A 26022-nucleotide genomic window follows, 5' to 3' on the forward strand; every position below is an offset into this window, starting at 1 on the left:
TGCAATCACACAAGGCTAAAAGACCAACGAGGTCCTCGTGAACTGGGGTCGCCAACTGGGTAATCAGGCCCGCCCCGTCGCGGAAGGGAGCAGCTGCCTCTGCGAAGTCATTGCTAGGGCGCGGGAATGGTTTTCACTGCGCTGGCAACGCGATGCCCCGGCGCTGCGGCGTGAACTTGTCCCGGCAGAGCTCTGATATTTCCGGGAGTCCTCCCACCACTGAGGGTACTCTCAGGCTAGGGAGTAGATCGCTCCGCAAGGCAGACGCGGCAACATATGCTATGAGGTCGAACTTGCCCAGGCGAGCCAGAGCCAGCTGCGTCGAGGCTGTTGCTCGAATCTCGTCGACCACGCGCAAGGTAGATGCGATGGGTTTAAAGTAAGACATTGACTGGGCGCCATTTGCACATCTAGAGAGGGCGCTCTGCGCCAGACCGCAACACGTCTCACGCCACTCTACAGGTTCGGACAGAACACGCAGTAGGAGTCCCGGGCACGCATTGTCTTTCATCAGTCGATTGGCAGCGATAGCTTCCTATAGAGGTAGCAAGAGATACGACGGGTTTCCCGGCAACGGCCAGAAACAAAAGGGTAAAAAGCTTAGAAGAGGATTTTCTTTATTAATTAGGATGCTAGAAGGATATAAAGGGGAGCATTGGATGAATAAAAGGAAGGAGAACATAGGCATATAACAATTAACTTTCTGTCGTCATTATTGCCCTTTAAAGAATCAAACAACTTTGCCCTGCCTGTCCAACCCCTTACTGCCAATTTCCCCTTGGTGCATTCATATGCACTCTCTGTATCTCTCTTCGCGAGAGAAATGCTTCCTCTATTAAAGGATGGACCGCCCTTTTCGGAGGGCATTTTGCGAAGCGCCGGAGGGGGACGTTTTCCCCCACCATATATGAGCCCTCAAGGCAGCATGATTTCTTAATACGAGCATCAAAAGTGTACTCCGTGTAATTACAGTGGCTCTTCTATATCCTTGCTGCCGTAATTTCTCGTACAACGTACAATCATCGACTTTCCTCAGACCTCCTAGTAACATTATCCCGTGTCTGTGTACAGTACATGTCGGTCAGCACGCCCCCTGTCGGGCGCCGGCGAGTGAGAAGACGAGGCTTTCATTAGACCCAAAACACTGCCTTGATGTCTGCGGGGATGGAGTGAGGCTGAGTGAGGCGGCAACTTCTATCCGGACTGTTAATTCTCTCTCGAGTCTTCACGCCAGTCACGCTACGGTGGTGAGCGCTGAGGTGGTGATATCGGCCTCTTCGGCAGACGCTCAAGGCTCGGCATCATCGCAGTCGTCGAGGGCTACAGTACATGCGGCATCGACCATAACAGACAGGCAGTCTCGTGGAGAGCCGCCGGCTACCCGCCATGGCTACGCAAACAGCCACCAGACTCCATAGCCACAATTCCTACACCGTTGGCTGGATATGCGCGCTACCAAAGGAGCAAACTGCTGCGACCGTCATGCTAGACCACGTACACCCAGAACTCCCCAATCCACCGAACGACGCCAACATATACACCCTGGGATCCATCGGCGCCCACGATGTCGTTATAGCCTGTCTCCCAAAGGGCAAGTACGGCACCATCTCGGCCGCCACGGTCGCCACCCGGATGGTCGACACGTTTCCGTCCATCAGGTTCGGCCTCATGGTTGGCATCGGCGGCGGAGTTCCGCCCAAGGTTCGCCTCGGCGATGTCGTCGTCAGCTGCCCGGTCGATCAGTATCCCGGGGTGATTCAGTGGGACCTAGGGAAAGCCGAAGAGGGTGGGAGGTTCAAGAGGACCGGCGCGCTAAATAATCCGCCACTCGCTCTGCTGACAGCATTGACCAAGCTGGAGACGAAGCATGAGTTGCAGGGATCTCGAATACCAGAGTATCTCGACGACCTGAGGGACAACTGGCCCTCCCTCGTGCCCAAGTACATTGGGTCTGCTTCATTACGGGATCCGGAGGATTTCCATGGCATGTATAACACGTATGTGCTCAAGATGTTATGGAACGCCATCTTGTTTATTCTAGGGTTCATCTTCGGCCAGCCAGACATTAGAACGAGACCCACGACCAAGGAGAGCACTGCAGTCCACCGTGGCCCGCAGGTTCATTATGGACTCATCGCCTCGGGTAACCAAGTCATCAAAGACGCCAGGCTACGCGACGTCCTAGATAACAGCCTCGGCGGCAACGTCTTATGCGTCGAGATGGAGGCGGCGGGTCTTATGGACAACTTCCCCTGCATTGTCATCCGAGGCATTTGCGACTACGCCGACTCGCATAAGAACAAGGATTGGCAAGAGCATGCGGCAGCCGTGGCCGCAGCGTTTGCAAAGGAGCTTCTCTCAATGGTGCCAACGCAGGAAGTCGAGCGGATGCCTGCTATTGAACGTATGTAAGGGACATGTGGCTTTTAACCTGGACCGTCGCCGCTTTCTTCATCACATCGTGCACTTGGCGTGGGAAATACGAGAGGGAAACCGACCTCGACTGTCACTTGTGCACATCACTAACACGCGACAGTATTATCGGGAATTGATAAGAAACTCGACACTGTTTCCAACGTCGTTGGAAAGATTTGTTCTCGGCAGCATGATAAAGAGCATCAAGCTATTCTCGACTGGCTCACTCCGACTGATTACGCCCCCCAGCAGAGCGACAATCTCGGGAGAAGAAAGCCTGGAACTGGGCAATGGCTTCTCGATTCAAAAGTGTTCCACAACTGGCTCAACAGCCGGGGCCAGACGCTCTTCTGTCCGGGCATTCCAGGTGCTGGAAAAACGATTATCACATCAGCCGTCGTCGACAAGCTGCAGTCCCTATACCAGGAAGATGACAACGTCGGCGTTGCATACGTTTATTGCAACTTTCGGCACCAAGAGGTGCAGACGGCCATGGACTTTGTTGCAAGCTTGCTAAAGCAGCTGACTCAAGGCCAAGCCGTTTTCCCTGACGTTGTGGAATCGCTCCACGCAAAATGCAAGGAGAGGCGGTCACGGCCATCGTTTGAAGACATTTCAAGCGCCCTCCAGTCCGTGACCGCACTTTACTCGAGAGTCTTTATACTTGTCGATGCTCTTGACGAATCTCATGCGACAAACGGCACGCGTGCGAAACTTTTCCACGAGCTCAGTCAACTTAAAGCCAAGTCTGCGACCAACATCTTTGCGACCTCGAGATTTATTCCGGAAATAAGCAACGAGTTTACCGAAAGCATTGTTCAGGAGATCCGGGCTACGGAAGAAGATGTACGCATATATCTTCAGGACGACCTGGTACGGTTGCCGACTTTCGTTCGTAACTCCCCCAGTCTCCAAGAGAGAATCAAGCGAGAAATAGTGTCATCTGTCCAGGGAATGTAAGCGGACTCTCTCTTATGATGACCAGGGCGCTCACGTGTCTAGGTTCCTTCTCGCCAATCTACATCTCGACTCTCTTACCGACAAGACGTCGGTCAAGGCTGTCCGCTCGGCCCTCGCAGCGCTGCCCAAGGGATCGGGGGCGTACGACGAGGCGTACGAGGAGGCCATGAAGCGAGTCGAGACGCAGCCGTCAGGCTATCGAGCTCTCGCCAAACAGGTTCTAGCATGGATCGTCTGTGCAAAGCGGCCGCTGACGACGGTGGAGCTTCGGCACGCTCTCGCCGTGGAACTTGATCAGACGAGGCTCGACCTAGACGCGTTTCCGGACATTGAAATCATGGTTTCGGTGTGCGCCGGGCTCGTCACCGTCGATGAACAAAGCAACATTTTCCGGTTGGTCCACTATACAACACAACAATACTTTGAGAAGATCAGCACGCGTCAAACTTGGCTCCCAAACGCGGAGCGGAACATTACAGCTACTTGCCTCACATATCTCTTGTTCGATGAGTTCGAGAGCGGGCCTTGCCGGTCGTACGCTGAGTTTGCGAGTCGACTCACGTCACATGCTCTCTACGACTACGTGGCCCAAAGATGGGGAGACCATGCCCGTGAGGCCGGGACTCTGCCCAAGAAGGTCATGCAATTCTTGCGGCACCACTCCAAGATGGGCGCTGCATGTCAAGCACTAATCATCGGCAATGAAGGCTTGTGGCGACTGAGGGATCTTGACGAAGTTTATGGACTGCCCCCCTTGCAGTTGTCAGCTTTTTTCGGAATCAACGAAGCCGCAGACACTCTTGTTGATTCCGGGGAGGGAATTGACTCGACCGACACGTGCGGTCGGACGCCGCTCTTCTATGCCGCAGCCGGAGGACACGCCCGCACAGTCGAACTGTTGGTGGAAAGAGGTGCGCGCGTCAACTTGGAGGATCAGCGTGGCATGACGCCTCTTTCCGAGGCGGCACTCAACGGCCACGTAAGCATTGCCAAGTGCTTGCTCGACAGAGGTGCTCAGCTCGAGGCGCAAGATGAAGAGAAACGGACGCCACTGTGGTTCGCATTATCACACGGGGCGGTGGCACAGCTGCTACTCGACCACGGTGCCAACATAAACTCGGAAGACCGTTGTGGGCAGACACCCTTGTTTTGGGCCTTGAAAAAGGGAGACTTGTCCACGGTTAGGCTACTTGTCAGGAATGGCGCCGATCTCGAGCTCCAGGATCCCCTCGCCCATCGAACCCCGCTGGCCATGGCAGCTGAGAATGGGTGGACGGCCATTGTCGACATCTTGCTCACGCACTATGCGGGCCTTGTCATGGCCGCCAGGGATCAAGCTGAGCGTACTGGAGCAGCTCAGACTACATATACGAGCATCATGTCTCGGAAACAAAATGGCCACAATTTACTGACCTCGGCCGCAAAGAATGGGCAAGACTCGATGGTTCGTCTGCTGCTGGAACGCGGTGCCGACATCGAGTCGACCTGTCAAGAGGGCTACACTGCCACCGAGCTCGCTGCTTACCGAGGACACCAATCAACGGCAGAGCTGCTGCTTGACCACGCCGAGCCGCAGAAGCATGACCGCAAGAACATACGGCTCTATTGCGCCGTTCGGTTCGGCCAATGCGACGTGGCCAAACGGCTCCTCTCGGAAGGTGGCGTCGACGCACATTACCGGGACGAGGACGGTCGAACACTGTTATCTTGGGCCGTAGAGAATGATCTCGGACAAGTCGTAAGCTTGCTTCTTGCCAAGAGCAAAATGACGCTGAATCTAGGGGATCGACATGGCCGATCGCCGTTTTGGTTTGCTGCCCGGAATGGTCACAAGGAACTAAAGCTGCTGCTGGCATCGCAGGGGGGAACTCTGTAAGTCGATATATGCGAAGCACCAATCCACGCTGCAGCCATCAACTCCTCTTAGACCCTAAGTGAGATAATTTCGTGTCCGTATATATGTCGGTCAGCATAGCCCCCATCGTGCGGCGGTCCTCTCCAAAGTAACCTCACAGCCGTATATGCCTGCGACACACGGCGCCGCGGCCACTCGCCTAGATGATTCATACATATAAGTACCCTCTTTATATTCTTATGGTAGAATGGAATCTTCTAAATCCTCCGGTCTAAGTCTAAAAAAGTTAAGTTCACGTAAATTCGCGTCGTCGTAGACTTTTTATTCGTCGTCCTAGCTAAAAGCTCTCTATAGTTAAAGTTCGAAATATAGGGGGAAATATCCGGCGAATTCCCAGTCTATAATTCCAATAATCTAAAAAGTATTAGGGCAGATAAAGATATTCTGAGGTCTAAGGTCGTTATGGCAAAGTACGAAATAGTCGGTTTCCGACGTTATTCGTTCCCAAGACCGTCTATCGCGATATTATACACGCTGCGGGGGGGATACCGGAAGACTTAGGTCGACGCTTCCAATGTAATTTCGACGAAGCAGACGAAGCTACGGAAGTATGAAGCTTTCCATCTAGTCATCAATGGCAGCGACCGCGGCTGGCCGAGAGACTGCATCTACTTCCTCGAGGAGTACCCCGGTCGTGATCCGTTTCGTCTCGAGGTAGACAAGCCCATCCATCGTGTAGAGCCGGCATGTCGGCACCGGTATGGTGGTGTTTTCGCGAAGGAACTGAATCGATGCGGCTTCGTTTAGCAATCGCTCCTTCGCCCAGAACGGCCGAAGAATGTCGCCATTTGGGCGACGAAGTAGCTCTTCATCACCAAGCTTCCTCTTGACAACTTTGTCGTCGTACATGGTAACGCAGCGCTCCCAAGTCTTCCATGTTTTCGACGGGACGGTGTCTGCATATCCGTTCTCCCTCTTCTCCCCTGCGCGTTGACGGAGCTTGGGATGCTAGGAAGCGGCTGGGATTTGAAACTGGAGTTGGCTGCAATGAGGAGAAGCAAGGTGTCGGGGCCAATTAGGCGGCAATCTGGTGGGCTGCGTAGGCAAAGTACTTTCTTGGCTGCTTATGTGTATAGGCTCATCGACTTATTGAATTACCAGAATCAAGTACTTGATGACGGCAAGCAACAACACCATGATGGATGCCTTGCGTACACACACTGTCAATCATGCCGGCGCAGGTCATTGTGTGTTGGGGTGGGGGGATAGCTGCATCAGTCTCGGTGGCTAATTACTGTACATACAGACAACCTCAAGGATAGGAAGAGGGCGCCATACCCGGTCGGGAATGTCACCAAACCCCGGGGTTTGGCACGGCATCCGCTGGTTGGCTTTGCCGGCATCTCCAGTAGGTGCCTCGCAGCATGCTTCGCATTGAAATATATCAGATGACGGGCCCTCTTGCTCACTGCGACATGGAAATCAGACAACGTCGTCTTCTGACCCTCAAGGTCTGCACGGCGCAAGACGCCACCGAGGTGGACAACGAACGGGCAGTTTCACAGCATCTCAGATCCATCGATGCTGAGCACCCCGGCCTGGAGATGCTACGGCTTGTTGAAGATGATTTTCAGCTATCCGGGCCCCATGGGATGCATCGGTGTTTGCTCCTGCGGCCATTGGGCCTGACATACACCAAGTTTCGCAACATGTTTCCAGACAAAGCACTGAGCAAAGAGATATTACAGCAGACTTTGCAGTTGGTCCTCTTGGGGCTGGATTTCCTGCACCAGGCGAGGGTGGTGCATACAGGTTTGTCCCGTTAAGCCGCCGGGCAAGCTTGCAACCTAATGGTGTTCTAGACATATCGCCCAACAACATCCTCTTAGGTGCCACGGATCCCGCAGTTTTCTCGAGCATTGAGCAAGCCGAGTTTGAACGCCCATCTCCTCGAAAGATACTACCGGATCGCGTTATCCACACTTCGCGAGCGATGCCAATCACCTTCGGCTCGCCCGTCATCTGTGATTTCGGCGCCGCCCGCATAGGAGAGAATCACCGCGGGGATGTCATGCCCGGCGTTTACAGAGCGCCCGAGGTAATTATGGACATGGAATGGAACTCGAAAATCGACATTTGGTCCGTTGGAGTCATGGTGCGTTACGAGGCATTCCTGCTGCATCTCTTTGTCCTGACATGGCACAGATTTGGGATCTGTTCGAAGGGGGCCGTCTTTTTCGTGCTGAAAAAAAGGGCCTTCTCAATGACGGGCAGCATCTGGCCGAGATGGTTTCTCTTATGGGACCACCGCCGAGAAGTTTCTTGGAACAGAGCCCGAGGTGCAGGCAATGCTGGGATGGTGAAGGTCCTATTCCACAACTGGCTGTGTACTGTCTGCGCTGTAAGCTGACAAAAGCCAGGTGATTGGGTCGCTTCAACTCCGATCCCCAACCAGTCACTTGAGACTCGCGAGAGGCGTCTCAAGGGTAAGGACCAAGAGTTGCTTCTCTGCCTCGTTCGAAGGATTCTGCGATGGCTCCCAGAAGATAGGCCCTGCGCAGAGGACCTGTTCGAGGATGACTTTCTAGTGCAGCATCGACTCGAAGACGCGCTGCCGTGAACACACGAGGGGGTATTCGTACATGAAATGCACATGTTTTCTTCCCGGATACCCATCTACCACGGCGCAATCTAACATGGGACGGCGTGGAATCCAGGCAGCGTTTTGCGAGCCGGCCACTCTCGGATACGACTCCCTGTGGGCTTGAGGAATCAGAATTCTTTCCGCCCCTTCTCTGGACGGCAATCCTATAGGACCGACAAAGACAGAGTATTCTGGCAAGAGCTGCCTGGCGTAGCTGCGTATCAACTCGTCTCCGAGGGCGACGCCCAGACCTCTCCTGCATTGCCTTTTCACGGCCCCATGGCGCATGGAGGAATAGCCGGGCACGCCATGGCGCGCAAAAGCTAGACGGCGCCTCTTCGCTCGCCACAGGGGCTTATTTTACACCTTGCCTACCTATTTCTGCGCCTCCTCTGCGCAGAACTTTGAGTCTCCTTTCTCCGGTCTCCTTCTCCTCTTGCTCTATTTAGCCATGGCTTCCCCGTCTCCTTTCTCCGGCTGCACGCCACGATAAATCAACTACAGGATAAACCCCGACTTCTGTCTTGCTGTCCTTGCTGTACCCAGCTCCAACGTTCGCCATCATCGCCAAAGGCAGCCTTTGTTGGACACGTGAGAAGCCGACGGAGACGCACACTTACACGCACATTTACACGCACAAACAAACACCTGCACATGCGCCCGTTGTTCACGGCCGCCTGGGCCTGCCTGCTCGCCCGGGCAAGCTGCTCCTGGGTCTTCGCGTCGGGCCTGGAAGACGGCGACTACACGGTGACGCTCCCCTGGGACAGCTCGGCCTCGGCAGCAGCCGTGGTGACGAAGCGAGGCAGCCTCCCCCCTCCGCCCGGAGACATAGACATGTTCACCGACCCCGAGCCCCCGCTGCCGCCCCTCCGCAACTCGTCATACCCCGACCATATCCCCCTCCCCAAGAGCAAGTACTTTTGCCGCTACGACACGTTCCCCTTTGCGCCGCGGGCGTACCTCGAGGCGCGCCAGCACTTCCAGGCCTACTGCGAGATGTACTTGGTCCCGGACCGCACCATCCACATCTCGGTCGCGCGCAACGGCTCCCTCGGCATCTTCGCCTGCAACCTCGCCGAGAACCCGCAGCCGTGCTCGGAGCGCGAGTACAAGTGGGCCGAGGACAAGATTCTCGACCCGCACTGCGGCGACCTCGTCTCGGGCCAGGTCGAGATGCAGCGCTGGCTGAAGTGGTATGGCCGCGCCTATCCCGGCGACATGCTCTGTCCGCCGCAGATTAAACAGCCCTTGGTTCACCTCAAGAAGCAGGTCTGGGAGGGCATGCCAAAGTTCATCCCCAGGCCTCCCGTCGTTCACGATAAGCCTGTCGTGGAAAACCCTGTCGTTGACAAGCCTGCCGGCGATGGACCTGCCGACGGCGACTTTCCCAGCGACGACTTTCCCAGCGATGACTTTCCCGACGACCATGGGCCCGGGCCTTAGTGGGAAGGAGAGCATGTCCACTCGAGCCCAGATCTCACTCAACGTGCGCCCACTGCGTGCCACCTTCGCCGTCAGGTTGTCTGCAGCCTTAGCAGGGGCTTGTCGACTGCCTCTGGCAAGCCCGTGGAAGGGGTGGATGAGGCTTGGCCGGCAGCAGCCGTCGCGGACAACGGAGGGGAGTGGTGATTCGGGGTTGCTGAACAATTCTGTGTCTCCGGGCCGTGGGCGTGTCCTGCCTCGCTTCATCACCACGACTGAGTGTCACTTGTGGCCTGTCTGTAGCCACACCGTGAGCGGCACTCAGTCCAACCACCATCACCCTCAAATGGAGCCTGCCGACGCGCTGGAGTCTTGGTCTTACCGTAGTAAACCGCTTGGCCTACGAAGTATGTATAAAGATATGGAGCAAAGCTATAACTAAGCCTGCGTCTGGAGGACACAGCAGGTGTGCGAGTAGCAGCTTCAGCTTTCGTCTACAATAGGAGGACAGGGGGCGGGAATCCTGTCCGGCAATCGACCAGAATAGAAATATGCGCGAGTGAATCCAGACACGATATGGCGTCATACTCCGCAATGCGTAGGCTAGAGGCAACGCCAAGGGCAAGATATGACGCCGCAAGAGGCAAAGGCAGAGGCAGAGGCGGAGGCAGCGATCTATCCCTTGGGATGCCGCTTTAGTCGGCGGCACCCCGACGGCTTGTGGTTTGGAATAAGAACGCGATTACGATATAACCTACGAGTGAGTAGGCAGAGGCAGCAACTCAAGTATCCAGTCGACTAGCCCGTTGAGCAGTCGGTCGAGCAGTCGGTCGAGCAGTCGGTCAAGTCGATTCTACGGCGCCCAACGCAGGTCCAGCGCAGCCAGCCACCGTCTTGCATTCTCATTCACCACCGAGCTTCCATGCGCTGCTCGTAAGTGCTGCGCATCCAGCGCTCAACAATAGCAAGGCCCCTGTCGGCCGCCTCCAGAGACGCGACCCTTCCCCCGTCATACCATGACGGTTTATGCCCCCTGAAGAAAAGCCGCGTATGCTCCCTTTATCTTGCCAATCCCCAACGCCGCGCGCCCGAAAGAAACGATAAAACAAAGAGCTGCCTCGCATTCTCGACCGAGGGCCCATACCATGACTTGCAAATCCCACCTCAACCGACCCTGTTGTCCAGTTCATCACTACGCGCTCGCTCAACAGCCCCCCCTTTCGACACAAAAGCTCACGACTGCTGCGCCGGAGGCTCCAGCTCCTCCTGCTGCACTTTTGTCGCGACCGCGTCCCACCAGGGGCTGTGCGCCGCCCTGTCCACCGCGCCCACCTTGTCGAGGAGGTCCGACATGTGCCTGACCTTTTCCACAAACTCGGACAGGCCCAGGCTGGCCAGCTTCTCGCCCGCCGTGTTGGCCGCCTTGACCTTTTCGCTGGCCGACCCGGGCGCCAGCCGCGCCAAGATGTTGCCGCGCAGTCGCGTCAGGAGCAGCCGCAGCACGGGCTCGCGCGGCTCCGCCGACTGCTGCGACATGTCCTGGCCGGCGCTCAGCACCTTGGTCACGAGGGCGCGCAGGTGCGTCTTGGTGGCGGCGGGCATCGATCGCCCTGCCTCGAGGGCCGCCATGGTCCCGTCGACGGTGGCGCCGAGCGAGGCGTGGTTGGCCTCGAGCACCGCCATGATGCGCGATGCCTCCGTCTTCCACTGCGTCCTGACATCCCGTTTGAGCAGGTTCTTGCACTGCAGCAGGACGGCGCCCACCGTGATGATGCGCTGCGCCATCGTCGAGACGTCGTTGATGCGGCCCAGGTCAAGGCGCAGCATCGCCGGCACCTGCTCGGCTGCGATGGGCGTCGGCTGCGTAAAGACGTCGACCAGCATCTGCGCGTAGAACCGCGCCGCAGTCGGCTGCGACTTGGCGTGGCCGATGCCCTCCGGGTCCCGCCTCTGGACCTCGGCCATGACCTTGGACCTGGCAGACCTCCAGGCCGCCTCGGCAGTGGCCAGACTCATGCCCGCGTCGGCAATGTCCGACGCGAACCTCTTGGCCTCGTACTGGGCGGCCGACTCAATTAGTTGCGGCGCCGCAATCCGGAGCAGGTAGTTGATGTAGTCGCAGAGCATCACGTCAATGAATCCGTTGAGCGCCTCGACCCGGTCGATCAAGTCTCCGTCGCCGAGGCGGTTCTGCACCAGGTCGTTGACCTCTTCGTCCCGGAATGGAGCGCACAGCTTGGGCAGGAGGGAGCCCATGGCGGCGAAGAACCTTTCGTACGAGAAGCTCCCCAGCGCAAACTGCCGCTCCGCCATTTCCGGGTCGAGAATCTCCCCAATGAGGTTGTACATGGAGTTGCCCGGCTTGAGCAGCCGCTGCAGCTTGTCCCTGATGTTGCCGGCCATGAGCATGAAGAAGCGAAAGTTGGCCTCGCCGTCTTCCTCGGCCACGGCAGCTCGCATCTGCGCGTACAGGGGTCGCGCCAGGACAGCCTGCTGCTCGACGTACTCCTCCCACGGGATCTGATACTCCTTGTTGATTGCCAGCTCGTGCACGACGACGCGGTTGTCGGGAAGCAGGCCGTTGAGCCCCGACTTGATGACAGTCGGCCTGGCCTCGCTCCTGCTCGCCGGCGTCGCCGGGGGGGTCAGCGTCTGCGATTCGGCCGCGACGAGACTGCTGGCCGTCGCCGTGGCCTCTCCCGAGGCGTTTTCGGTGACGCGGGGCTTCGTGTCCCCCGTCTGCTTCTTGGCCCCGCGAGTCTTGCGGGCCTCGCTGACGGCCTTGAAGATCATCTTCTTGCCCCTCTCCGCACCGGCCAGCTTCTTGATACGCACAATCAGCATGAGCTGGCTGTCTTGGATGCTTTGGCGGTACAGCGCCGTGGCTGCATCGTCGGTCGTGTCCTTGACCGTCTGGAAGATGGCGTCGAGCTCGACAAACTGCATGAGCATCACCTCGATGAGCGCATTGGAGTCGCGCGACTTCCACGCAATAAAGGCGTTGTAGAAGACGGCGTAGGCCTCGGGGAGCGTCTTCTTCAGGGTCGGGGGCATCGTGTACCGGTTCCAAGACGTCAAGCGCAGCAGCATGTTCTCAAACGCAATGAGCAGGTCCTTGGCCTTGCGGATCAGATCCTGCAGCTGGGGGTTGGCGAGATCCGTCGACGGCAGCCGGTGCGCCGCGAGAGCGTCGTCGTCGTCGGCGTCACCCCCGCCATCATTCTTGTTGATGAGGACCTGATTCGGATGACCGAGGATGAGGTAGGCACTCAGAAAGGTGCGGACGGCAGCCAGCTCTTCGACCGAGCCGGGCGCTCCCTCCTGGAGGCCGCATATCCGGAGGAGGCGGGCAGTGATGAGAAGGACCTTTTCCTGCGCCAGCAGCTCCACCACGGCATCGAACGAGGTGTCGCGGATGCCGTCGACGGACAGACCGAGAGCATTGAACTCGTGAATGACTTGCTTCTTTGTGCGCCCGCGCCACCAGCTCTGGATGCGAGCGACGGCGGCGTCGTCATCCATCGGAGGCTTGTCGTTTTCCTTTACCTGCGGCAGGACCTCGACGCCGACGGGCTTGCGAGCAACGAGGCTCGGGCCGCGGGTGCGCATGGTTGCGGTTTTGCTCAGAATCTCCTCGCGCCGCCTCTCGGCCTCGGCCAGGCGCTCCTCCATCTTTGTTCTCATGGTAACCATCTCCTGCTCGCGCTTCTCCTTGGTCAGCTCAGCCACCTGCTTGGCCTTTCTCACCTCCTCGGCGCAGTTGGCGACAATCTCGGCCAGGTTGCGCTCCCTTGCCTGCTGTGCAGCGAGGGCCCGTTCCTCGGACGACGACTGGCCGCGTGGGGCCGCCTTGGCTAGGGCAGCCCGCAGGCGGACCTTTTCGGCATGGGCAGCCCTGTCGGCCAAGCGAGCGCGACGGTCCTCGAGGAAAGACGCGCGGCGCAGGTGCTGGGCGACATACTTGCTCTGGTCCGCCTCGCGGGAGGCCGGGTGATGGATGGACGAGCATCGAGAGTGGGCGGACGAAATGGAGTTGCGGCGCGAGGAAGCAGCCGAGCCCTTACGGCGCGCCTGTGAGGGACGATAGAAGCGGGCGGCAATGTGAGGGGGCGGCGTGTAGACGCGGTCTTCTTGTTCCCGGGCGTCGTCGTCTGCGGGAGGCATGGCCAGGTCGAGGTCGAGATCCATAGTCTCGTCCGAGTCAGGGCCGTTTGACTCTTGAAGATTGCGCGAGAGCTCGGACAGGTCGGGCGACGGACGGCGCATCGTGTCGTTGTCGGCTTGAGAGAGGGGGTGCCCGCTAGAACAAGAAGGGTGGACGCGGGCCACGACGAGGGCGGGCCCGGGTTGTAAGCTATTGGAGCAGCTTGGAAGAGCAGAGCGGCCGACCACCGGGGTCACGACTGGGCTCGGCAGGTTGTGCTGCGGATCGGCGGGCCTGGCGAAAGGCGCGAGTCGGGTCGGCGGTGGCGGATGACGCGGCGTCTGCGAAGGCGGCGCAACGAGAGCTGCGAGCGTACCAGATGACAAGGCGGAATGTCAATGTCAGCGTCAGCGGCAGCTGGGAAAACGGAGGCGAGGGCTTGGTTGCAGCAGGCACCGGAAGAGGAGTGTGTCGGAGAGAGGGGGGGCAGGCTTAAGAGAGGGCGAAGCAGAAGACAAGAGAAGGCCCAAGAAGCGGAAAACTGGTCAAGCACGGAGAAGAAGAGGCGGGCGAAAGATGCTCCCACGGAAAAGAGGGCGAAAACGAGAGGCGGCAGAAGAGAGGCGGCAGAAGAGACCCGAAGACGCGGGAGGCATTCGTACCCAAGCTCTGCTTGCGGTGCGATGATGCGATGTTTTGGACGAATGAGGGTCGTTTTGGCCGCGAGGAGGCTGGAAATGGATGACCCGCCGCAAACATTGTACTGTACATACGTGCAAAGTACTGCGCACATGACGCAGGTACCTTACCTAAGGTAGGTAGGTACCTTGCCTTTCTCTCGCGCGCGCGCAATGTACCTTGGTACATGTACAGTATCTCTCAGACTTCTTCACCAGCCTCTCCTTTTCTCCCTGCTCCTACCAAGTAGGTAGCTGATACAAGGCCGTACACGCAACCGCAGAGCCTCTTCTTCCCTTCAACGGTTCCCCATCTCCCGCCTCAAGCATCCGCTCCTGGGCCTGCCCTCAGGTACCCGGTGGGCCTGATTAGTCATGGCGCTACTTCTGCCACTCCACGCGCCCCAAGAGCCTCTCACCGGGGGCCCTGTAGCTAGCGCCGTCCGCCTGCTGACTCCGGGGGAGCAAGCATCATATGATAGGGCCTCGGGCGCTAGAAAATGCCCTGAATCAGCAGAACAATGTCGTCATGCGTCACTTTCGCCTTCAATAGATCAAAGACAATGCAGAAACGGGCTTGCATCGTACCATGCATGTCTGTATTACGGTATTCATGTATTCCTACTGAAGCTGCTGCTGCAACCCCGCCGAGACAGTCAATTTTCCGAGGCACAGCGCTCAACTCACCCAAGCACGTCATCTCACTCTCACAGACCTTTGCTTGCTTACCGTCAACTCTTGACAACCCACGTTTGCATGCGAACAGACGCCGTCTGCCAATAATGGCCTGTGTCTGTATGTACTCAATTCTCCTCGTTGTTCTCTCTTTTTGGCTTGCCTGTTTTGCGTCTCTGAAACTGTATTACAGCCACATTCGTCCACAGCCGCCTCCCTGGCGCAGACCCAATAGACCAACAGTGCCGGCCTTGGCAGGGCTGCTTCGTAGAGAACTGCAGGCCGCAACGGTAACCGGTTCTTCTTATCCCTTAGCGCCTAACCGTCCCCTTTCTGCGTGTGCACTCCTGGTTCCATGTCATGCGTGTTACCGGTTCCTCGCCCGTTTACTCCATCGCCCGTAAGTTTCTCATTCATCGTATCGTCCTGCTTCCGTGTTCGCACGCTTCCGTGTTCGCACCCGTCTCCCGAGCACCTCCGTGGTACCGTCAACAGTCGCGCCGCGCCTGCTGCAGACTGCCACTTCGCCGCCTGCCCCCAATCGTGTTGACCGCTCTGTCGTGCGTCCGGTTGACCCATTCCAGTATCGTCTCATAGCACAGCACGTACTGCCGTAGGCTCTGGACCATGCTGAGTCTCTGCTCCCGAAAGTCCTCCACCGTCTTTTGCACGAGATCGGCCGTGTCCTGCTCCGGCCAGTGCGGATCGGACCCCGGAGGCGCCGGCGCATTCGAGGCTGCCAGGGCAGGCGCAAGGTCGAAGAAGCCGGGGGCATCCGCCACCCTGACGGTGCGTGGGGAGAGCTCCTCGTCGCGGTCCACCATGGCCGTGTCAACCTGCGAGCCTTTCGCCCGTACAGCCGCAAGCCTAACCTGCCGCTGCCGCTTCAGCATGTCTATGACGCTGTCAACGGCGCAAAACGTTCCGGTCCGGCCGCACCCAGCGGAACAGTGCACCAGCATCGGTCGAGCCAGGACGTCGACCTCGGGCTCGTCGTGCCACGTGACCCCACCGCCCTCGGGCGGCGACACCCTCGACCCGACGATCGAGGCCGTCTCGAGGGGAAGCGCCGCCCGCTGCATCAGGTTGGCGAGCTCGACCAGCGCGAGGAGGTGTGACGGCTGGGCGGGCGTCCCGAAGTCGGGCCATGCCGGAAAATACAGATGCGTAATCTCGCGTATCGGGGCAAACGGGTAGGCCGAGTGAGACAGCGCAAACTTGCGGATCAGGACATAGGGGGCTTCCGCCTGGCTCTTGGCATTCTGGGGGTTGGTAGGCGTCGAGGTCTCGAGCGTCGTCGTCGTGTTGGCCCGCTTCCTGCCCCAGTCGGCTGCCGCCTGCGTAGGGTACGCGGCGCCCGATTCGGATCTGTGCTTGTCAATGTCGAGGGAAACCTTCTTCTCCGAGAGCAGCCTGAGCCTGATGGCGCCAAACTCTTTGCCCTGCCAGTATGGGTGGCACTTGAGCTGCCCGCCCTCCGACTCGGCCGTCAGCATAACGATGACGCGGACGTCCTGCTCCCAGATGACCGACCAAAAGTCCTGTGACTCGCGTTAGTTTCTCTTTCCACCAGGGCGCACGGCGGTGGCAGGCTCGACTTACGTCAAACGTGGCAGGCAGCGGCCCTTGCGTGGCAATGTATCGCTTGTGGCTCCTCGAAGCCGAGAGGTGGCTGGCGTTGACGTAGTCGCACGCGCCGGCCGGTCTGTTCTGTAGGCGGACTCGGGCGTGGTCAAAGGGCAGGATGTCCTTGTAGCGATTCTTGCCGCCCTTTTCGACGCCCGAGAGCTGAAATTTGCATATTTGGTCCTTGTCGAGCTTGAAGGCCGCGTACGCGTTGCGCATGCGAGCCTGCTCGTCCTGCTCGATGCGCAAAAACTTGTCCGACACTCTCTTGCCGTGGTCGCTCTTAGACGCAGCTTCGCGCAACCACTGCGGCAGTAGTGGAGACTCGAGGTCGGGGGGGCGTGCCACCTCGAACTGGCCCACGCCGTCGGCCAAGTCTATGTTCTGCCGAATGTTGGCGAAGAAGGGATCGAGTTCGCCAGTGGCTTGCGGGAGACTGACGCCGCCGATGACGGGGGCGAGACCTCCATTGATGCGACCCTTGCACTCGCCCTGGCCAGCCGGGGACGCGGCCGATCCCTCGTCGATGAGCTCTGAGAAGGACTTTTGGAGCATGCCAAAGCCGCCGCGCAGGATGGCCGTGTGTCCGGTGAAGCCCTCGTTTGTAAACTTCTTGATCATGTTCTGTGCCGTCACGGCGTCGCGCTTGTCAGAGGCGTGGGCATCGTACACGACGATCCAGTCCATCTTTCGCCACTCGGCAAACTTGCCCGAGCCCGAGCCGCCCTGGAATGTCTGCTGCAGCTTTTGGATGTTAAAGGTGGGCCGCTTGAGCAGCGTGGTGGGAATGCAGAGGTTGAGGGCACCCTTGACGCGGGACTGGGCGAAGCTCTGCGACGACCGTATGTCCAAAAGCAGCAGGCGGCCGTCGTCGACCGTGCCCAGCAGCTCCTTGAGGTTGGCGCCCGAGATCATGGGTGGGGCTGCGGCGTCCAGGCGGGACGGGAGGGTAACCGCGCGGGTGCCCATGGCCGCCCCGACGGGGGATGTCGGCTCGGCTCTGTTTTCCACCAGCGACATTCGCGGATCTCGAGCGTCGGGCGGCGCCAGGACCAAGGGCCGTCGCGGAGAATCCATGGGTCGGGGAGACTCGTAGGTTGGCATGGCCATGATTTGCGCGGGGACCAAGGACGCCTCGGAGTTGCGCTTGGAATCGGCAGAGACGTAGGCCGAGTCGTAGAGGCTGTCCTGGTCGATGTCCATCCTGCTCGTGGGGCGCTCCTTGGTCGAGAAGACGGATCGGGCCATGGACGAGGGCTCGGAGCCGGCGTCGCTGGTGTGGGTGTGCCACCTCGGCGGGCGCGGACGGACGGGGGCGGGATGTGACGTCGGCTGGACATGATGGGGCGTGGGCAAGGAGAAGGACTTGCCCTTGTTGATATCGACCTGGCGGCGAAAAGCCTCAAAGTCGGCATTGGGCTCGAGGGATACTTGCTTGGGAAGGGCGGCGGCAAAGGACCTGACCGAAGCCGAGGCCGGGCTCCAGTTGTCTCTGACGAGGCCCGACGACTCGCGCGGATCGCTGTTTGATTCGACGACGAGGCCGAAGTAGTTTGGGCTGGGAGCCCGGACGTCGTGGTGGCGGCCGGGAGATCGCACGGGAGGCGAGTTTTGGCCGACCGAGTAGGGCGGGCGAGGCGAGGCGAGGGGTGTCGTCGTCGTCTTGCTCGACTTGGAGGCGCGCGGAGGGTGGGTGGCGGTATGGCAGTAGGAGCTGGTGCCGGCGGCAGGGGAATGCCTCGAGTGAGCCTTCATGGTGTAGTGGTGGACAGGCGTCCGGTCTGGCGGTCGGGAGTCGTGCATGGCCTGAAGGAGCGGACGAGGAGAGAGCATCTAACGGCGCCCTGTTGGCCGAGACTCAAAGAGCCATGGTTGATATCGAGGGGAGAGGAGGATGAAAGGAGGATGTCGAGGTCGAGGGCGAGGGCGAGAGCGAGGTCGAGGTCGAGGTCAATAGAAAACAGGTCTAGCCGGGAACACGGGCAGCCGCTAGGGGTCTCTCGACAGAAGGCTCTTTGGGGGAGGTGTGGGAGGCGGCGGCGGGGGAGTCCGAATACGGTGGTGTGCGCCTTGTGGGAAGGGATACGTCAGGTGGCGCAGAAAAGGCGAATTGGGGGGTGGGAAGACCCTGAGCCCGGGGCAGGTCCAAAGTGGCAACGGGATCCGGATCCACGGGTCGCTATGTTCCGGCTCGGTGCTCTTCGTCCTCTTTTCGCTCGCAACGACAAAGACACTCGGTTGTCGACTCCTGTCAGCTGTGAAGAAGACGGATTGGCACCGAAAGAAAAGAAGAAAAAAAGAGAGCCAAATTACTGAGAGGGGGGAAGACAAAAAGTCAACAGCCGTGACGGATTATTATGTAAGGCAAGGCAAGGTAGGGGAGTAGGGGAGGGAAGCAGAAAGAACGGAGCCCCAGCGCTAGGCGGCGAGGGAGAAGGAAAACACACGGCGGTCAAGGCCCGGGGGGGTTACAGTAGGGGTCTGACTGTCTGAGACGACAAGCTGGGAAGGGATCTTCTTTTGCACGGCAGGCTCGCGTCGCAAGAGCAGCATAAGCAGTGGCCCGAACCGCACGCCTCTCGTTGGATATGCGGCCCTGTCGTCGGCGCTGTCAGGTCTACTGTAGGGGGGAAACGGGGGGCTACAGGGCGGGGCCACAGGGCAGACGGCAGACGCGAGACAGTGAGGAGGCCGTGACTGGCACGGTGTGCACAAAGCGTCGCTCGTCGCGTCGACAAGAGCCTCGCAGCGGGTGGGTGACAGGGAGGAGCATCTGCGAGAATGGCCACGAGAGGGAAGCCGTCAAAGCCAATCACCACGCTTGCGGCACTCGGGCAGCCCATGCGCTGCTCATTCTGCCGGCGGGAAAGGGGGCGAAACGGGATGGACACTGAGGATTCAGGTCGCCTAGGGGCCCCGGCAGGCATCGGCACTCTCCTTCCTACCTTGCTACCCTACAGCCGAGCATGACAGGACGAAACACAGCCTTCGGGAGCCGTTTTGGGTCCTATCACAACTCTGCACTGTGCCCACGGCCCGACTCGGTACAGGCAAGCACCGTGCGAGGGCACGTATCCGCCGATGGCGCACGGTCGTCGTCATTGGGTAGCTGCGCGGCCAGAAAAAGGGGGGCTCTCGGCAAGCTCCTGGGGCCAATCAGGGGCCGGGTCCGACGTCACAGGACCTTGGCGTATCTGGTCCAGAACCTCCAAGGGCCGCAATAAAATTATGGGATGGATTGTCTCTCGTTTTCCTTCTTTATCTACCGGTAATACTCCGTACTCCGCATGTCACTCTCGCGACGCCTTCGAGGTGGGAACCGGAAATCCCTGCGCATGACTTGTTGTCCTTGGCCACGCGCAACATGGCTTTTGCCGAGAAATATGGCATTTCTTTATCGTCGAGCGCATGCTACTGCTATTTTTAGCCATCCAAAAGAAGTCGTCTGCCCTTTGGTTTTGGCTTGATCCGAAGTCGCCGCCGCCGCCGCCGCCGCCGCCGCATGACGTCAGCCCTGCCAAGCCTTTTTTTGACGCAACAGCGCCCACGGACGCCCGCTCACGTCATCTCCTCTCTAACGCTTCTGCCACTTGCACGAGTCTTGAGGCTGCCTTTCAAACCCTTTCCCCCCCGTCTCTGGCTCACCACTGTCGATGAGAGCACACGCACTGTACATTTATAAAGTTATATCCGCGTCAATGATCGACCGTCTCGCGGCATTGACACACCACTCTACACGAGCGTCCCCTCTTGCATGCCTACCCGACACAAAAAGGAGTGCAGACATATCTTACAACGTCCATCGTCGTTGCAATGCCAGAGACACAAATGTCACGGTCCAGCGGAGTTTCTACTCCCTGCCTGCTTCCTATCCGCATCAGATGCTTCACCTGCATGGAAATCCCGAGGCGTGGTCTCAGATAGCGTTTCCGGATAAGCGGCCATGGTGAAACACGACTGCTGCTTGGTAGCCGTGCATGATGGAATCGTCCCTTCAGCCCGCAGCCTCAAGCAACGTGGCGAGTCACCCGCGCTCGCACACACAGGCTCCACGAATCACGGCCCAAGAACATCAGCCCATTCTGCCGTCACGCGTACCTGACCATGGCTCCACGGCCCGTTCTAGAGCTTCTGTCCCACCCCGACTCGGCCTCCCCCGCGAGTCGGAGACTCATGTTCACATCCCACCGGCATGTCAAGGCCGGCTGGACCCTGAGTGCATGCGGCCGCTCGTATTGGCAAAGTCTTGCGCATGAATATCGCCATCTTCTTGCACGTGCGGCACATGCATGTGCTGCGTGCTGCCGATGCAAACAAGTCCGATATTGCCTATTATTCCCGATGTGTCTTTGCATGACCGGTGGCGTCAGACCGTCACTAAGGCTAGTCACTGACAAGTGGCAGCACTGTATCCATTGATGACGCTGCCGAGGCCAGGGGCACTGCTTGCCATCCATCATCAGACGGCGTCTTGTGGAAGTCGACGGACATGCCCTTTCCTGCTCGTGTAGCTGTGAGTATGACTCTTGATGTATTATGAAAGACACGCTCCCTTGACTCGACCACGGGACGAACATCCAGCAAGAGACGGATCATGCAGAGCTCAGGCCTACCACCAGCTGCATGCGGCCAAGTCTCGGACCCTTTGACCTCTACCGGTGCCGAGGGCTCTGGCCAAGCTTCCTAGACGAGCTTGGTGATCGACATTCCCCCCACGATGGCTCCTGCAGCCAACCTGTGGGTTGCAAGGGTTCAGGCTTGGACTCAGCCAGACCCTCCTTGGGTAGCCGGACCATGCTCCCCGGCCTCCCTTTGGTCCACAGGCCTCCTCCATTATCGTGGCTCGAGGTGCAGGTTTGGCCGGGTAGCAAAAGCACAGCACGAGTTGGGCAATCCGGCCCTGTGTGGGTGCATGGCGAGAGGAGCGGGAGGTTGAGGGCAAAGCCCTTTTTGTCTGCCTCCCATTCGCCCGTAGCCTTCACCCCCCAGCATGTGTGCAACGTCGTACGGCTCCTTGTTGTCCAACGAGCCCTTTGCTTTGGCTGACAAGGACACCGGCACACACACAGGCTCTCTCCCACACACACACGCACACACACACACGCACGCACACAACATATTTGTTACCGGTCAGCAAGCCCACAGCAGATCTTACACAAGAAGAGAAAAGGAGGGGAAAAAAGGGCTTCTAGACCGGCGTGTCTGGCGGGGAGCAGCACCGGGGACTTGGCGCCCTGCCGCCGCTATTGTTGATCGACCAACAACTTACATGGCGCACGCCCGTGCGTTTGCGTGCGCCAAGGTTGTCAGTTTCGGGGGATTTACATGTGCGGTACTCTCTGTACGTGCTCTTGAATTACCCGGCGGGCAGGGTCATGGAACGCAACGGGGGTTCTGTTTCCTCCTGACATTGGGCTTGCAATTCATATGGTGGCACATGGGCGCTTTCTCTGCCGAGTCGTGTATAATCGCCGTCAAAGTCGACTTTGCACGCAGGAGACGCATGATTGAGATCCAACGCGGAGACGGTGGCACCGAGTTTTGCACATGATAGCAATAGAAGCAAGGACAAAGCATTGCATGATTGGAATGGCCATCAATCAAAGCAACGGCGTCGCCAAGACGCATGATCCTTGACTTGAGAGAAACAGAAAGCCTCCAAGAGCCGATGTCCCCCGCTTCCCCGGCCCCCCGCAGCCCCCGGGTCCACCGCCGTGGAGGGCTTTCCCGACGCCCGCATCTCGGCCCGGAGTCCACCGTAGAGTCATGGCTCTTGTCAGTGTCCTCCACCCCGTTCCGGCCCCTGGAAACAAACGGCGAGTGAAATGCCGCACAGAATAATAATAGAGTTATCCGGATCTTATTTGACCAAGCCATCCACAAATCTCGCACCCGGCCATCTTTAAAGACCACCGACCGCAGCCTGTCTGTCCCCCGATAACCAGCCCGTCCACACCTGCAACACCCACCACCTGGGAATAGCCTCAAATCAGACGCCCAACATGGCCCAGCCCCCACAGCACGCAGAGACAATGGAAGAGCGGCTCAAGGCCCGCGACAACGTCCCCCCGCCCGTGCCGGCCTATCTGCCCAAGGCCGGGTCCCCGCTGGCTGTCGACAAGGAGGCCTACGAGGCCATCCAGAGCGCACCCCGCGTCCTCGCCGAAGAGTTCACGCTGCCCATTCGCTCCGGCAGGGCGTGGGAGGCGCCGGCCGGGTCCATTGTGCGCATCAGCACGCCCGAGGGGCCGCAAGTAGGTAAGCAGGCAGGCCATTAGTCGCCGTCTGCCGCTGGAGATGGACAAGATTGAGATGAAAGGCTGATGAATGAATGTAGGAGACCTGAACATCTGGAACCGCCACAACCCGCGCGAGCGCTTCTGGGCCAGCCGCACCCGCCAACTGCACGCGTCACACGTCACGACGCACGACCGCCTCTGGTCCACGCTGCCCTACATGCGCCCGCTTGCCACCCTGCTGCACGACAGCCTGGCCTGGTACGGCGTCGACGCCCGCGGCGGCCGCGTCCACGACCTGCTCGGCACCCGCTGCGACCCCTACGTCAACGCCGTCCTCGACCCGGGCGCCCGCTACGACTTCCACTGCCACTCCAACCTCGCCCGCGCCGTCCTGCCCTGGGGCCTGGCCGAGGCCGACGTCCACGATGTGCTCAACGTCTTCCAGGTCACGGGGCTGGACGAGAGGGGCCGGTACTTTATGAGCCCTTGTCCTGCGCGCGCGGGGGACTGTGTCGAGTTCCTGGCCGAGCAGGATCTGCTCATGGCGTTGAGTGCGTTTGCCCCCCTTCCTTCTCTTCCTTGGGTGCGTGTGCAAGCTGGAAGGGAGTGTGCGCAAGATGAGAGAAAAGGAGAGGGAATGCGAGGCTGCTGTCCGTCGGCTAACTGAGAGACCCCTGCGTCTAGGCACCTGTCCTGGCGGCGACCTCTCAGCCTGGGGCTTCGGCGACGACAGCCAAAAGGATATGGTCAAGTGCTGCCGCCCGCTCCACGTCCAGGTCTTCCGCGTCGAGGACCCTGAGCTGCTCGCCAGTCTCGGCTGGAAGCCCGCCCAGTCCTCGAGCTACGCCGGCATGCACGGCATCGTCTCTCCCATCGGCGAGGTTGAAGCCCGCGGCAACTAGGCAGACGGGCCTGCATCCCCGCCTCTCGAGGGTGATTCGCGTGTCCGGGGATCGGGACATGGTGGATGGCCGTGTCCGTGCATCTCCGGTGTTGGATTGACTGCATGTGGCGACATGTGTTGCGAGCCGTGATTCTGCTCCCTTGTCTGAGTCAAGTAAGGTAGGCTTCTCAGTCAGACGCTCAAAATGGATTTAAATCGAAAAAGTTGCGCCGTACGCGCGTGAGCAAGGTCAGTGACACACATCTCAAGGCAGGCAGAATCACAGGCCGCGTGGCAGGGCATCCCGCGTTGGAGTATTGGTACAGTAAATATCCGTACAGCCTCCGCTCCGCTCTCCGCCTGTGCTTCCATCGCAACCGATGTATATACCGCTCCGTGGCACCTGCCAAGCCCCATTGCCGATCCCAACTACTTCCACAGCTTGCCGAGCGACACCTCCTTGTCGTCGTGCTTGTTGAGAATCTTGGCCGTGGCCAGCTCAAAGTCCTCTTGCGTGACGTGCACTCTCCGCTCGCGCAGGGCATACATGCCTGACTCGGTGCAGACGCCCTTGAGCTCGGCGCCCGAGCAGCCGTTCATCTTCTCGGCAATCTTTGTCAGGTTGATGCCGCGCGTCAGATTCATCTTGCGGCTGTGGATGCGCAGAATGTCGGCGCGGGCCTCGACGCTTGGCGGGGGGAACTCGATCTTGCGGTCGATGCGCCCCGGCCGCAGCAGGGCCGGGTCGAGAATGTCGAGGCGGTTGGTGGCCATGATGACCTTGATGTTCTTGGTGGGCTCGAAGCCGTCGAGCTGGTTGAGCAGCTCCAGCATGGTTCGCTGGACTTCCGAGTCGCCGCCCGATGAGCCCTCGACGCGCGACGAGCCAATGCTGTCAATCTCGTCCATAAAGATGATGGACGGCGCGTGCTCGCGCGCCATGATGAAGAGCTCCCGGACCATCCGGCTGCCCTCGCCAATGTACTTTTGCACCAGCTCCGAGCCCGAGACTCTGATAAACTTGCAGGCCGTGTGGTGGGCGACGGCTCGCGCCAGCAGCGTCTTTCCCGTGCCGGGCGGGCCGTAGAGCAGCACGCCCTTGGGCTGGGCGATGCCGAGGGACTCGAACAGCTCGGGATGCTTGAGACCGAGCTCGATGACTTCCTTGATTTCCTTGATCTGCTGATCCAGGCCACCAATCATGTCGTATGTGCTGTCGGGGACCTTTTCGACCATCATGAGGGAGACGAGGGGGTCGACGGACGAAGGTAGCAGCTTCTCGAGCTTGTAGCTGTCGGAGAGGAGGGTGACTCGCTTGCCGGGGGTGAGCTTGGCGACGTCAACGCTGTCGGACACATCGACGACTGTTGGGGTGTGAGCATTAGAATCGAGGCGCCGCGTGCATGCAGGGCCAACGAACCGTATTTGCCTTCGGGGTGCACCTTGACGAGGATCTTCTTGGTGCTCATAACCTTGACGACCTCGCCGACGTAGGAGCCCGGCTGCTGCAGCAGACCCAGCTCCTCTCGAAGTAACCGGACACGGGAGTTGTAGTCGTTGCGCTGGGCCTCGAGGCGGCGCAGAGCTGCTTGACCCTTGAGGATCTCGAGCTTCATGGCCTCGATTTTGTTGTGGTAGTACTCGTCCAGCGCCATCGTGGGCGGTGGTCAGATGCGCTCGAGACTGGATGGGAGGGGATAAGGAGACTGCTGCTGGACACGGGGAATGGCTGGTGCTGCTGCGAGAGGGACTGCGGCGTGGATTGTATGCTGGCGTTGGAGGTTGGAAGTCGACTGGCCTCAGGCTGGCAAGGCTGCCGGATGTTCTCGTAAGCTTGTTTGCAGATAGGTACTCGAGACGGCAGGGAACGTGGGAGAAGGGCCGCGCGCGGCAGTACTAGGTACAGTGTGTGGCTTTCGCTCCCTGGCTCTGTGGCACCTGCTCCAGAGGGTCGGCAAGCCGGCGCATGACGGAGCGGAACAACACTCTGCCGTAACAGACCAAGCCACACGGACGTCGGAGCTCCATCAGCCGCCTTGGTCCGGTCGGTGCGGAGGCCAAGGCCGCGCGCATGCCGGTGGGGGAGGCACAACGGAGGCACAACTTATCCACATAGTGCCGAGTGCTACATGCATACATGCGTTATCACAGGCCACTGGTGAGTGTCGACCGTCATTGGTCCATTGTCTCTACTCGCGCATGGCCACCAACACCTGGTGCCAAGACCTCTCGTCCAAGGCTACGGCGACGGCTTATCGAGCGAGGCTTCCAATGGTGCTTGGCCGTGGCCATCCATCACTCGCATGCCCAGCCGTGCAGGGAAAAGTCCTCGCCTTGGGCTGCAAGTCCACCACCATGGCAGCAGGTATGGTAGGTTCTCGGGCTTCGTCGGAGAGGGGGGGCCAGATGCCAAGCCTCGTGATCCGTGCTGCCGTCCATCGAGGGCACCGCCGTTGATTGTTGTTGTGGTAGTGCCTTT

The 26022-nt window shown here is 59.3% G+C and overlaps 8 protein-coding genes across 8 annotated transcripts; 4 read left to right on the forward strand and 4 right to left on the reverse strand.

Moving 5' to 3' along the window:
• Positions 1 to 1386: 1386 nt before the first annotated feature.
• On the forward strand, positions 1387 to 5251 carry HRG_01769 (ankyrin repeats (3 copies) domain-containing protein; the record flags this gene model as incomplete). Its single annotated transcript, XM_044860240.1, has 5 exons — positions 1387 to 1786; positions 1844 to 2404; positions 2537 to 3371; positions 3418 to 4368; positions 4561 to 5251. 5 exons carry the CDS (start codon positions 1387 to 1389, stop codon positions 5249 to 5251), a joined length of 3438 nt encoding a protein of 1145 aa, XP_044723873.1.
• A 603-nt stretch (positions 5252 to 5854) lies between these two features.
• On the reverse strand, positions 5855 to 6139 carry HRG_01770 (uncharacterized protein; the record flags this gene model as incomplete). Its single annotated transcript, XM_044860241.1, has 1 exon — positions 5855 to 6139. The coding sequence occupies one exon, from the start codon at positions 6137 to 6139 to the stop codon at positions 5855 to 5857; it is 285 nt and encodes a 94-aa protein (XP_044723874.1).
• A 320-nt stretch (positions 6140 to 6459) lies between these two features.
• Positions 6460 to 7850, forward strand: HRG_01771 (kinase; the record flags this gene model as incomplete). The annotated part of the gene is made up of 6 exons (XM_044860242.1): positions 6460 to 6477; positions 6553 to 6638; positions 6717 to 7042; positions 7093 to 7385; positions 7436 to 7595; positions 7651 to 7850. The coding sequence occupies 6 exons, from the start codon at positions 6460 to 6462 to the stop codon at positions 7848 to 7850; spliced, it is 1083 nt and encodes a 360-aa protein (XP_044723875.1).
• A 678-nt stretch (positions 7851 to 8528) lies between these two features.
• HRG_01772 (uncharacterized protein) lies at positions 8529 to 9320 on the forward strand (the record flags this gene model as incomplete). Its single annotated transcript, XM_044860243.1, has 1 exon — positions 8529 to 9320. The coding sequence occupies one exon, from the start codon at positions 8529 to 8531 to the stop codon at positions 9318 to 9320; it is 792 nt and encodes a 263-aa protein (XP_044723876.1).
• Positions 9321 to 10532: 1212 nt separating this feature from the next.
• On the reverse strand, positions 10533 to 13565 carry HRG_01773 (t-complex protein 11 domain-containing protein; the record flags this gene model as incomplete). The annotated part of the gene is made up of 1 exon (XM_044860244.1): positions 10533 to 13565. One exon carries the CDS (start codon positions 13563 to 13565, stop codon positions 10533 to 10535), a length of 3033 nt encoding a protein of 1010 aa, XP_044723877.1.
• Positions 13566 to 15283: 1718 nt separating this feature from the next.
• HRG_01774 (protein-tyrosine phosphatase domain-containing protein) lies at positions 15284 to 18224 on the reverse strand (the record flags this gene model as incomplete). The annotated part of the gene is made up of 2 exons (XM_044860245.1): positions 15284 to 16336; positions 16398 to 18224. 2 exons carry the CDS (start codon positions 18222 to 18224, stop codon positions 15284 to 15286), a joined length of 2880 nt encoding a protein of 959 aa, XP_044723878.1.
• Positions 18225 to 22423: 4199 nt separating this feature from the next.
• Positions 22424 to 23562, forward strand: HRG_01775 (meiotic chromosome segregation protein; the record flags this gene model as incomplete). The annotated part of the gene is made up of 3 exons (XM_044860246.1): positions 22424 to 22679; positions 22759 to 23211; positions 23345 to 23562. The coding sequence occupies 3 exons, from the start codon at positions 22424 to 22426 to the stop codon at positions 23560 to 23562; spliced, it is 927 nt and encodes a 308-aa protein (XP_044723879.1).
• A 410-nt stretch (positions 23563 to 23972) lies between these two features.
• HRG_01776 (ATPase family associated with various cellular activities (AAA) domain-containing protein) lies at positions 23973 to 25198 on the reverse strand (the record flags this gene model as incomplete). The annotated part of the gene is made up of 2 exons (XM_044860247.1): positions 23973 to 24907; positions 24964 to 25198. The coding sequence occupies 2 exons, from the start codon at positions 25196 to 25198 to the stop codon at positions 23973 to 23975; spliced, it is 1170 nt and encodes a 389-aa protein (XP_044723880.1).
• Positions 25199 to 26022: the final 824 nt, after the last annotated feature.

This window comes from Hirsutella rhossiliensis, assembly GCF_020360975.1.
Source record: "Hirsutella rhossiliensis strain HR02 chromosome Unknown scaffold00002, whole genome shotgun sequence".
Taxonomy (NCBI): Eukaryota; Fungi; Ascomycota; class Sordariomycetes; order Hypocreales; family Ophiocordycipitaceae; genus Hirsutella; species Hirsutella rhossiliensis.